This window comes from Orycteropus afer, unplaced genomic scaffold, assembly GCF_000298275.1.
Source record: "Orycteropus afer afer isolate SDZICR_OR568_19922 unplaced genomic scaffold, OryAfe1.0 scaffold00067, whole genome shotgun sequence".
Lineage (NCBI taxonomy): Eukaryota > Metazoa > Chordata > Mammalia > Tubulidentata > Orycteropodidae > Orycteropus > Orycteropus afer.
In genome coordinates this window covers 5,367,420-5,379,745 of record NW_006921654.1, presented here as the reverse complement: position 1 = coordinate 5,379,745, position 12,326 = coordinate 5,367,420, and the positions used below count along the sequence as shown (strand labels likewise).

Below are 12,326 nucleotides of genomic sequence, written 5' to 3'. Positions count from 1 at the left end.
GAAGTCTGAGCTCTGCAGTTGGCTGACCGGATTTCCTCCATTGTAGTGCTCAAAATAGTTGACTTCTTGGCCAGCAAAAACACGGAAAAGCCTGGAACAACTGCCTTTAGCAAATGCCTGCTGCTGCTTCTCAGCCTCCATGGTTTGGGCCTGACACCAACCAACCAGTCTTGTCAGAAACTCGAGGTCTGTGTGATGCAACCACTGTTAGCTGCATTTGCAAATCCCTTGAGTTCATGGGAGATGAAGGAAAGCACCAGAGTTTGCCCTTCTGTGGCTCAGAGCACACTTCATTCTTTTGTAGGAAGCACCTAGGCACAGTACAGCCTTGCCCCCTCACCTACCCTCTGCATTAGTGATAGTTCTGAGGGGTAAACTGGCCCCTCTGAGAACGGCAGGTTGAAGAGCAAGCAACACCCAAGTCAAAGTCAAGATCCCAGGTTTCAAAACCAAGAGCTGAGAATAGTCTGGATTGCCAATCACTAGGAAATGTCTCTTCGCCCTTACCCCTCAACACTCAAAAATGCAGAGGTAAAGACTAGTTGGAATCGAGTAGACACAAGAGGCATGACTGAGATGGAAAGCAAGAACCTTAAAATTCAGAAAACAATTCCATCTCTTAGTTTGGTTTCTGGAAAGAAGCAAGCACATGCAATAATGACTCCAGCACTTGGCTCTAAGAATTCCCTGCAGAAGCCACTGAGAATGGGCAGCCTGAAAGATGACCAGCTTAAGTTTGAGGGTTGATTTAAGGAATACTGAAAAGCTTCACTGGAGATGATTGTCAAGAACTGTAGACTGAAAGCCACACAGGCTAACAACTGCCAGAGAATCTGTCCAAGCAAGTTCCAAGCTTGTAGCCAGTTTGGGCAGAGGTCCCCAGTTCTGCCCCTATGTGTCAACATTAGCTTGCCTGTTACAGAGGGACCCGGAACATCCAGGATCTGCCTAGTTGTAACCTTGAAAAACAGCCATTATGAGGATGGAGGAGGTAACTAATTAGCCAAAGAAAAGGCCTTGAAGGAAATGAAGTGAGGAGGCTGTGTTAGACCTAACTCGGAGCTATATTTGAGAGAGGAATTCAGGAGTGTGGACACACCTGAGACCTCACTTCCTCTCTGAGCATGTTGAGGTTTAACATTCTTGGTAGATGGCCAAAACATTTTACACCTCCCCAGCAGAGATCACAGACCAGCTAAAATTTTAGGCAGTTCCCACCTGGAACACATTCAGCCCAAGGCTTCCATACAGCCCTTGGCCTTTAGCATCACCACAATCTCTTTGCTCCTCCTGGCAAACTCTTTTTTCAACATACATATATGTACACATTTAAAAACCCATTAAATGCTAACTCCCTGCTAGTTGGATGTTCATCCCTAGGATACTGAGATGCTATGTGGGGTATATCACACGATAAAGCACCATTCCTGGACCCTGTTTTCTGATGCCCAAAGACTAGGCCTCTGGGCCTTCTTTCTCAGGCACAATCTTATTGCATTGATGACTAGATTGGGGGTAAGGGGGTGGGCATTACTAGCTGGCCCAGATCTCCCACTACCTCTGGTAGTCTTGAGATGGGAAGGAAAACCCTTCCCACAAGCTGTCATTGCTCAATCACCCATCAGAAGTTGCCACTGAATGGAACTTACTGTTTGGTTTAGCACAATTCTGAGTTCCTCCTGGATTCCAGGGGGAAGAAGTAGACCTCTCTCCCAGGGGCCAACAGGCAACCTGGAAATACACAAGCCCCTCTCTGCCCTTAGCCTGAGGAGTCTATGGTTGCTGCCTCTAAGCAGAGTTGTCCCAGGCCATACTGCAGTTGTCATTCTTTGCACTTCAGATTTGTCCAATAGGCCATTAAGAAATTAAAACACAGCACTCCCTTCTCCCTCCCACCCTATCTTCTCTTCCATCCCCCTTCCCTCCCTCATCCATTGCACTTTTTCCCGCCCTGATTGGAGGCTACGTCACACCTCAGCAAAAGCCAAGCTATACTGCTCTGGCTTTTTCCCACATCGCCGAGCGATGATGGCCAGATACAGCATGAGGAGGGCCACCCAGTAGCAGCCATACAGAATAGCCCCAGAGACAAGGAAGGCTAATTCTGTCTCACTGAACAGGTCCTGACAATAAGCTGTGTAGGCCAGTCCCCCCAGAAGGACTGCCACCCAGATGGACACAGGGATAAGACCAATGAAGTTCACTACAATGGTTTTTCGGCCAGAAGTGCCCCAGCCAGACTTGTTGATGGTAGCAATGGCAAAGATCTTGGCTGGCAGGAGGCTGGACATATAGAGAAGAGAATAGAGAGACATGAATATCATTTCTGCATTGCCCCGAAGGAAGCAAGCATAGGTGGCCTTGATAATGCCCACCAGCTGCACTGTGAGCAGGAAAAGGAGAATGTTCCAGATGCGACCACGGTAGAAGAGCTGTATGACTGTGGCAATGAGGAAGAAGGGAAAGAAACCTGTGACCACTGATTCATAGGTCATCCAGAGATGGTGCTTATGGAACCAGAGAGAGTTGTAGAGCCACTCCCGGAAGTAAGACTTGCTCCAGCGGGTCTGCTGATTGAGCCACCGGAGGTACTTGGTGGGGGTCTCTGTGAGGCACTTGGAGCGTGCTGTGTACTTAGTCCGGTAGCCAAGGCTCAGGACGCGATTGGTGAGGTGGCGATCATCCCCAAAGCTGCACTTGCTGCCTAGGAACTTCTGATGATACCAATCCTCCAGGAATTGTTGGAGGAGGCTGTTGCGGTACATACCCAGGGGCCCACTGATACACTGCACACAGCCAAAGTAAGACTGGCAGGCCCGCTCCACATTGAAGGCCATCCAGTACCGCACACTGCTCAGGAAGGAGATCCATGAATCATACTTGTTGAGGATCTGCAAGGGAACCAGAGATGCTGGGCTTCATCCTGAGGACAGGAGCCCCATTCTGCAGCCAGAGGAGATGGAGATAGAAGGTCTCCCTACGCCTGGGTTCTGTGGCCCACTGTGCAAATTCCTGGCCATCAGCTGTAGCTCAGCCAGCCTTGGGAAGCCTGAGGCTCAGAGGAACCAAGCACTCTCCCCAGCACCAGCTCTACCTCCCACTGTCATCCACACTGATTTTCCCAGTTCATTTGTGTTAGTAGCCAAAACCACCTTCAGTCTCAAGAGGCGGCCTGTGTTGGTGGCAGTGAACAGTGCTTGAGAAAGATGCAGCACAACACCCCAACCCCCCTTCCCCATCCTGAACTTCTGCAGATAGGAAGCTACTAGGGAAAACATGGTATGTTGCCAGCAGTAGCTCTGGAGATGTGGCCTCTAATTCTTAGCATAGCCCAGAGCCTTTCAGCCCAAGTTCTCTAAGAGCACGGCTTCTCAGGGTCTAACTTTGGAGCTAATTGCTGTCCTGCCACTTTTCATGCCTTTCCACAGGAACACCACTGGCTTACTTGCACCACCAGCCAAAAAGAAACCATCCTCTGGGATCCAAGGCCACAAAATACTATCCCTTGCCAGCAGTATAGGCCCTCTCCATACCTGTTTGTGTTTTCCTCAGGTTGAAAAAGAACAGGAGAGGGGAGAGGTTGGGTAGGCAAGTAAGCCCTTTGATCCCAGTGAAAACTATATTAAAGAGGGGAACCCTCCCCCCCCCCATACTAGGAAGTCAAGATGCCCATTTTTTGACATATCCAATTGGATTAAGAATTAGTGACCGGATCCCCCACCCCCAGGAACCCCTGGTTACTTCTTACTTGGACATCTCCCCCGACTCCCCCTACTTGGGGATCCTCCTCCAGGACGCGGAGCATCTCAATGGTACACGCGGGATCCAGCACAGTGTCGGAGTCACACACCTGAAGAAAAAGTGCACTGTCAGCCCATTTTGGCCTCACGCATGTATGTGCGCTCGCACACGCACGCGTGCGCGCACACACAGAGGCTGGTTACTGCCTGAGGGACATAACCCCTTTCACCTCACTTCAGCTTCTAGCAGCAGGTAGAGCTATACCACACAGAAGGGATGACAGGCATGTGGTGGTGGTGGTGGTTTGCCATTGAGTCGGCCCCGACTCATAGCGACCCCTCCTTGGGTTTCCGAGGCAGCATCACTACGGAAGTAGATTGCCCAACCTTCCTTCCGAGGAGTGGCTGGTGGGTTTGAACCGCCAGCCTTCTGGTTAGCAGTCAAGTGCCTTAGCCACTATGCTACCAGAGCTCCTAGGCATAAGGTAGGAAAGGAAAAAAGAGTTCAGACACCAGGCTTGACAGCTGCTAGGCTAACGGGAAACCCCGGAGACTGTGCCAGGCCTAGGAGGGAGAAATTCTTAGCAGTGGACAAGTTTGTAGCCCTTACAGAGCCAGGCTCCACAGAAGTGGTCTCAAAGTATTTCCAGGGTTCTTGGGTAGGAAGGGGGAATGAGTCCCTGACAGCAATGGAGAAGCCTATCGGGTAGGCACATACTCCTCAGAAGGCTGATAAACGGCTGTGTCCCAAGCGGGCCCATAGGGCTGCTAACAAGAGGCTTTCCCTTGTAGCCTCTGGGATAACCCACAGCCCCTGAGGCAAAGAGCCACCCACAGTCACAGGCCCCACCTGAGACCACAATGTGGCTACCAGGCCTTCGATGCTCCCTCAACACACGTTCCCCTGATAAGTGTTTCAAACCAGGGTGTCAGTATGGCCAGTGCCTGCTCTTGCCGGGATTCTGCTGTAAATGGGCATGGAAACTGGCAGCAGCTGCCTGCAATCAGACTCTGAATCGAGCCCTGTTCTGCCTGCTCACGGCCCTAAGAAGGCACATGATCCCCTCCAACAAGGGCCCCATTAGTTGAACCTGGGCTATGAACACATCCTGGTGGCCAACTTCTTGTTCATTTTGTAAAAAATTGGTAAGATGGTTCAAACAGTCCAGGTAACCAGTGGGCAAAGAAAATGGTTCAGTGAATCCTGACTGAACTCTGTGGTCACTTAGCAGAGCAGAAAATAGTATTCACAGATGAACCAAGACTGTTTTGCAGAGATCTCAAACCCTTGCAAGGTTGGCAAGTAAGTGCCCAGTAGTCTATAGGAAGAAGGCTGCCCCAGCACCCTAAAGGTACCCGGCTTTGCCTTCCACACTGGAAGACAGGATGACCCAAGACAAGCAGCAGCAGAAGGCCCAGGGGAAAGCGGGCATAGCCGTCAGCAGGGATACCATAGGCTGGGTCCCTCCGTGTGTTTCCTTCCTCCCCACCAGAACCATCCTTGCAGTCTGACCCATGCCCACAACAGTCCCAGGGAGCCTCAGGCCAGACCTTCAGAGCGACCTCAGCTCACAGGCCAAGATTCCCAGTACTGCTGGTCTCACCGTGCCTTCTTGCCCTGACTTAGCTTGTTCTCATGCTGTTGTGTTTATCTCAGGAAGGTCTTTCTAGCTGAGCAGTGATGAGCAGGGAGGGAAGGGCTCAGGTGCTGCCTGCTTTCCTCACTAGCTGGGTTAGGATTCTCTCCCAGGAGGGAAAGACACCCCCCACCCCCATACCCCCACCCTCCACAGCAGGGCTGTTAGGAGACAGGCTGAGGTCCATAAAGCAGGCAGTGGCTCTAGGCCAGGGCAGACTCCAGGCAGTGGTCCCAGAGCCATAAAGACCTGGCTTGGGTATGCCAGCTCCCCAAAACAGAGGAAGCAATCAGGAAAGGAAGATGTGTGGCAGAGCAGGTTTAGGGGGATCCTGAGCTTCAAGGAAATGCATGACAAAGTCACAATGGCTTGAGCATGTGTCAGAGCATAAAGGGTTTTTCTCAGCCTTTTGTGGCCCCCAGGAAAGTTTCACAAAGGTCCCTAGACCCCGGGTGAATGTAGAATCAAACAGCCTTCTAGCCTCATATGCCTTCCTGAAACTGGGGAGGTCTTAGGGCCTAGGAAGACAGAAAAAAGATAACACTACCAATTCTCATGTGATACGATTTTCACGGGGGCAGGGGAGGGTAAGTTTAGGTGGGTATAGCATATATGATTGAAATATTAGAGGATTCAACATGGTGTCAGCAAGACTGATGCAGACGGACTGCCAGAACATCCACTGTTCACTCAAGCATTTATCAAGTGATGGCGAAACCCTGCCAGGTGCAGAGGCCGGCAGATGCTGGGAGGAATTCTGGCCCAGAAATCAGGGCCCCAAGTTTCTGTTTCTACTCAGTAATAAAACGTGTGAGCTTTAAACCCTCTCTGTTCTAAGTTTTATTTGAATCTTTGAAGCCATGTCAACCCTGTCAACACAATTTCCGGGCTGGTGTCACTGATCCTTTGACTGAAGGAAGCTCACCTGCCCAGGGTGCTGCAAATGATTCAGATGTGTGTCTCCACCACCCGCCTCACATCCAAACCTGATACATGTGAGAATGGGACTTTTTTGACCTATGACTATAAAAAAAAATTTTCAAGCACTTTTAACCAAGATTTGTTTTGATCTTGACCATATTTATGTATGAAAAGGCTTATCCCCATGTTGCCAATGGCAAGGCATTTTAGCATAATGGGTAATAGCAGACTTGAGACAGCCTGCCTGGGCTCAAATCCTGGCTCTGCATCTTTCTGGCAGTGGGACATTTAGGCAAGTTACTCACCCTCTTTGAGCTTCAGTTTTACCTTCTATAAAGGGACACTTAACCCCTAGGAGTATTACGAGGACTCAGAGCTAAAACGTAGGAAGTACCTACAACAGTGGTTGGTATGTATGGACTAAGGGCTGGATACTCATTAGCTAATTACTGGGACACCAGTTCAGAGACCTGTCCAAAGTCACAGAGCTAAGGGACAGTAAACCAGAATTCCAACCGAGAACAGCTTGACCCCAGTACTGCCGTTCAGAACCACTTCACCTTGTTGCCATCTTACGTGCAGAGGGTGGGCTTAGCCTGTACCTAACCTTCCTGGAGGAGAGTATAGCTGGCTGGTCAGGCACATGCACACGTGCACACACCCCTCCGGAGGCCCCTTACCTGGATGTAGTCCACCGAATCGCCAAGGGCCTTGAAGGCCGTGTACATGACCTCGCGCTTGCCTCCCCATTTCTGCATGATGCATGAGAAGGTACTGGCCCGCACCACATCCTGCACACGGCCCATGCCTTCCTGCAGGCTGGCCTCTGTCTCGCCCTCACCCGCCTCATGGAAATTGCTGCGCCACACAAAGAAGCCGGCTTGCTCAGTGCCACCCAGCACCTCGTGGAAGATGTCCAACATGTAGGCATCCTCCTGACGATTGCCATCTACCACCATGACCACTTTGAGGTCTGGGAAGGCGATGCGCTGAGCCGAGCGCAGGCACTTGCGCAAGTAGTCAGGGTCCTCCTGGTAGGCAGCGATGCAGAGTGCCACCGAGGACCGCGGCGGAGAGGGCAGCTTCAGAAGCCGGCCAGCCTGCCGCATGCGTCGGTGCTCCAGGAAGGCAAACAGGCTCTGAATGAGCAGGTGCAGGCCCAAGATGGCACCATACAGGCCAAAGGACAGGTAGTGCTTTTCTGTGTGGATGAACTGATAGCCTGTCACATAGGCTGCCAGGATGCCACCCAGCACTGCCAGGGCAAACAGGCTGGTGCCCACCACACGCAGGGCTGTCGTTAGCTGCACCGGCATCTGGCAAGAGAAGGCGAGAGATGTTGGGTCAGGCAGGAGGCACCATCTTCAGTCAATGAGTGTAGAGGCTCCAGATCAAGGGAACTCACTAATTAATGTGGTTATCACTTAGCATGACTAAGACTGTAGATTCAGAAGCCAGACTACTGGGGTTCAAATCCCAGTTCTGCCACTTCCTACCTGTATGACTGTGTTTGGGCTTCTTTAGGCAACCTCTCCCCTTAGTTATTTCATAATAATGCATATTTCATGGTAATGCAGATGTGGGCTGCATCTTCACAGCATCTCTGAGGGTTAAATGGGTTGCGTAGAGAAAACACTTAGAGTAGCATATATTGTTGGACACCGAAGCCCAAAGAGATGTATGTGACACCCAGCTGGTAGATGGCAGAACTGGGATGTGCCTGACCCAAAGTTCTTAATCAGTGAGCTTCAGTAGGGGTGAGCCACGAGACCAGACAGCTCTGAGCACCCCTGAGGAGCTGGCCAGGGAAGAGGGGGAAGGACAGGGAGACAGACAGTGGGACCGAGAGCTTCTACCACCATTTCCTTACTAGGGATTGCCCTTGGGAGAGGACTATCTGCCAGTAAAGCACAGCCACCAAAGAGGCCCATGAAGAAAGTAGGGGAAGAAAAGAGAAACGAAAGAAAGCAGAGAGGTGCCAGGGGAAAAAGAAGGAAGGGCTTCCCTTTTTTCCCAGCAAACTCAGGGAACGTTTCCCTGCAGTCTTTGCTCTCTCACCTCTTGCTCATGGACTTGACAGGCAGGAAAAGGGAAGGCAATGGGAAAGCAGATGAGGGAGTGAAGAAGCAGGTAGACAGCCCTCCTGGAAGGCCAGTAACTCAAGGGCACAAGAGGGAACCGCAGCCACCACTGCAGCAGCCTGGGGGGCCCCATTTATTGGTCCTAGCACCTACAGGGAACCTCTGTACTCATCCCACTTCCCAGCCACTCCTGGAAATGCTGCCAGGTTTCTTTTTTCAACCAAGACAGGCTCCTAGCATCTGCCCTGTTGGGAACAGCTGTGCTTTAATGAGAAGAGCTCAGGACTTGGCACCAGAAGACTCAGGCTTGAGACCCAGCTCCACCATCTCTTGGTGGCTGATCTCACCCAAGTTCTTGCTGAGACTTGGTGCCTGCATTGGTGCAGTGTGTGTTCTGATGGTTTCTTGCTTTATAGGTCCCTGGTAAATCAGTCCTCTGACACTAGGGGCACTTCAGAAGTGCAGGAAGACCTAATGTAGTTTCCTCCCGAGCAGGTAGGAAAGGTGAGGCTGGGGGACCCCAGGCTGAGTCCAGCTCCCTGCCCTCCCTTCTGACCCAGGCCTTCTCCCATTCCCTCTCCTTGCCACCTACTTAATCTGCCCCATGTCTGTATACCATGAAGTCTCACTGCAAGCTTGCTCCAACTCTATGTCTCACTGAGAAGGCACCCCCCTCCCAAACGCACCTTCCTGCCATGGGAACATGGTTTGTGCCCCTGCCCTGCCCGTCTCATACGGGAGGGAGTGGGGAGAGACGCTGACAGGGCTTAAATCTGTCTGAGACTCAGGCACCCGCAGCCTTCCAGCAGCTTCGGTCCGGAAAGAGCTGTTGGCAGCCGAGCCTCTCCGGGAAGCTCGGCCTCCGGGCGCTCTGCCCCGCCATCCCCGAGAGTCCGCCGTGTGCTTCCTCTGCAGAATTCCCAGCCCTCCCCCTGCACGAGCCTGTGGAACAGGGGACCCCAGGCCCTGCATCCTGTTCCCCTCTGAAGCCGAAGTGCAGAGGAGGCGCTGCGGGCCCCGCTCCTCGCCTGTGTTCTGGCAATGGGCAAGGGGCGCCGAGGCTAGCCCAGCAACCTGCCTGACGCTGGCGCCCCGCCTCAGTGCAGTGCTAGAGGTGCCCCCCCCTACCCCCGTTAACGCAGCCAGGAAGGCACTGGCCACGCTTCTCGCCCCTCGCCCCTCCCCGCCTGAGCCTCACCTCCTGGCGAAGACGGTGCCGGCCACACCCACGTGCCGGTTTCCCACGGCCCAGCAGGGAAGGAACCCAAGCAATCACAGTCGGACCAGCCCCCACACACACACTGCTTACCTCCCTGGGGCCCCAGCTACCTAGGCAAAGTGCGCCTGCAGACAAAGACAGCATCCCGAGTGTCGCCGGCCCCTTCCTTCTCCAAAGGAATTGGAGACACTGCCCCGGCACCCGCTCCCCACAGAGGACCGAAGAAGGTCTCGCAGCCGGAGACCCCACGTAGAAGCAGGCGCTTGTGTTGGCTCTGGCTGGGTGCCTCCCAGCAGCGTAGACCCCCGCTTTGCGCAGAAGGAATCCACCAGAGCTGGGCCCACGTGGGCTAACGCGCACCTCAAGGGCATGAGGTTGGGGGCGCTCCTCAAGGCCGAGCCCTGGACGGCCGAGGGAGAAAGCCCTACCCAAAGACGCACGCAGAACTTTGCGGGGCTGCCTGGTTTGCAGCCTCTCTCCAGCTGACAGGTGCGCCCCGCCGCGAGGCCCACATGCGGCAGGATGGAAACTTGTGCGCGGGGCGGGGGCTCCCTCTTCGCGCCCGGGCGCCCTTCGGCCCCTCCGAGCCTGCAAGGGAGCCCAGTCCTGCAGACACGTGCGACGGTGGCGGGCGGGGACCGGAGACTCATGGCCCGGCTGATCCGCAGGAACCCGGATGCCAGGGACCTCGGTGCCTGGACAAGAACTAGCCCCCAAGCAGGTGGGGGGCACTCCAACCAGCCTCATGTCTAGTACCATCCTCCGCCTCCAGATTCATTCACAAAACAGAAGCTGGAAGGGAGGAAAGGAGAAGAGGCTGGAGGAAGAAAGGGAGGAGGGGTCAGTGAAGGGGGGCTGCAGGATCCGCTACCGGGAAGGCTGGGATGCCGCAGCCCGCCTTCCACTGCCCTGGCGCCTGCGAGGCCAGGGGTACTGGTGGGGTCCGGCGGCTGGGCCAGAGGCAGCGCTGGCGCGGCCCGCCCCTCTGAGGTCCCCGCTTCAGCCCCGCGCTCACCGTGCCGCCGGCTGCCGCGTTCGGGTACTCAGCAGGCCCGCGGCTGCTCCATGCTCGTCCTCCCGTTCCCTCGCCGCGGCGCCTCCCTGAACCGTGCACCGCCGCTGCCGCCTCGCGCTCCGCTCGGACTGACGAGCGCTGGCCCCGCCGAGCCTCCTTTAAGTACCAAGCATGTCCCTGCCGGGAAAGGCGCCCTCCTCCGGCCTTAGGGCCGGGAAAGTTGGGAAGAGTGGGAGGGCTCCCCCGAGGGCCGCGAGGAAGCACCCACTTCCCGGTTGGGTCAGAGGGAGCGCCCTGCAGCCTGCGATCGGCGGAGGCGCCGGGCCCCGCGTGGATGAGTCTCCTTCGGGTCCCAGACACTCAGCTCCTTCGCTCTGAGCCCTCCCAGAAACTAAGTTTCCCCAACAGGGCCGAAAGCAGAGCCGCTCCACGTTCCCCAGCTGCCCAGGATAGGGGAGGTGGGGGTCATATGCCCAACCAAAAACCTGAAGCTCTGAACTTTCAAGATCGTCAGTAGGCACTTTCAAATTGTCCGCTCCCCGCTTTCTAAGCCTCGAAACCTACTCACCCTGCAAATCCGGCAAGTCGATGGAAATCTTCCCCCGACTTCTGCCCACGAGGGGGGCTGTTCGTGTATATAGGGCACTAGCTAAAACCAAGACTGCAGAACTTCCCTGCGGACAAGGAAAAGGCGCAGGAGAGAATAATTGTGAAATATAAAAAGGCCGGTCAAGGAAGGTGTTAACAATTGTGACAAGTTTAGCTTTGAATTCCGCAGTGGGGCGCTGATGACTTTAAGGCTGTTTGCAAAAGCTGCAAATGGCTTTGCAGAACCTTGGAGATGTCCAGGGTCTTCAGAAAGCAAAACCAATTCTTCCTCCTTTTTACACCTCCTAACATCCACCACCTCCAAAATTCCCAACTGACCTTATCTCCAGTAGTTTCCAAATCCCTAAAAGCTGGTTAAGGAATTTCAGAGCCAGATGAAGAACTGAGTTTCTGTATCTCAAAAAACTTAGAGGAAATTACAATAAAAGACTAGTAAAAAAGTGAATTTACATATCCTTCAAACACAGCTGAGATCATTCCCATCTCTCCTTCCCAAGCAGCAACACATTTAGAGGAACAGAGTTGCAGTCTAGAAACAGCTCCTCCCAGAAATCTTAGGGGCTCATGGACTTGCCTACCCTCCCTCACTCATTCAGTCTCCTCAAGGCAAGCAGAGACCTCACTGTATCCATCACCCACTGCATTACAACAATCAAACCATTTCACTATTGCTAGAGAAAATCATGACTACTGTGAGTATTGTGCTACATGGTTTAAACACAGCAAAACATACACCCATTAAACTGTTTCTACCGTACAATTCCGCACTACTGATTACACTCTCACCCTTCTTTGTTCATCCTCCGTTAACATAAACTCACTGCCCCCTAGGCTTCCTATCTGTTCAGTTGCTGTTGTAGTTTAAACATTCTTTAGGGTAAAAAAAAAAAAAAACCAGTATTGAACCCCTAATGAAAATGTGTTTTGAACTTCTAACCACCAGAAAGGCCCCAGTAGAGCTATTAACAGACACAGAGTGTAGCAGATGCCTTAGGTGGAGGACAGGCTCTGGACAGCCAGCTCTGCCAGCAGCTGGATGGCATTAAGCCTCAGTGTCTTCACCCAGAAATGGGGTTGAGTGATGCTCATACTGAGTAAGTGGTT

General features: G+C 53.3%; 1 protein-coding gene across 1 annotated transcript; it reads right to left on the bottom strand.

Moving 5' to 3' along the window:
- Positions 1-1,967: 1,967 nt before the first annotated feature.
- On the bottom strand, positions 1,968-7,614 carry HAS3 (hyaluronan synthase 3). Its single transcript, XM_007940295.2, has 3 exons — positions 6,979-7,614; positions 3,749-3,850; positions 1,968-2,891 (listed from the first exon to the last, which is right to left on the bottom strand). Exons 1-3 carry the CDS (start codon positions 7,612-7,614, stop codon positions 1,968-1,970), a joined length of 1,662 nt encoding a protein of 553 aa, XP_007938486.1.
- Positions 7,615-12,326: the final 4,712 nt, after the last annotated feature.

Excerpts from the sequence above, each read along its gene's own strand:
- HAS3 (XM_007940295.2), bottom strand. The coding sequence starts at position 7,614 with ATGCCGGTGCAGCTAACGACAGCCCTGCGTGTGGTGGGCACCAGCCTG. Across the intron at positions 3,851-6,978 it reads ATTCGGTGGACTACATCCAG|GTGTGTGACTCCGACACTGT; the intron begins GTAAGGGGCCTC and ends CTTTTTCTTCAG. Across the intron at positions 2,892-3,748 it reads GAGTCGGGGGAGATGTCCAA|ATCCTCAACAAGTATGATTC; the intron begins GTAAGAAGTAAC and ends GTTCCCTTGCAG.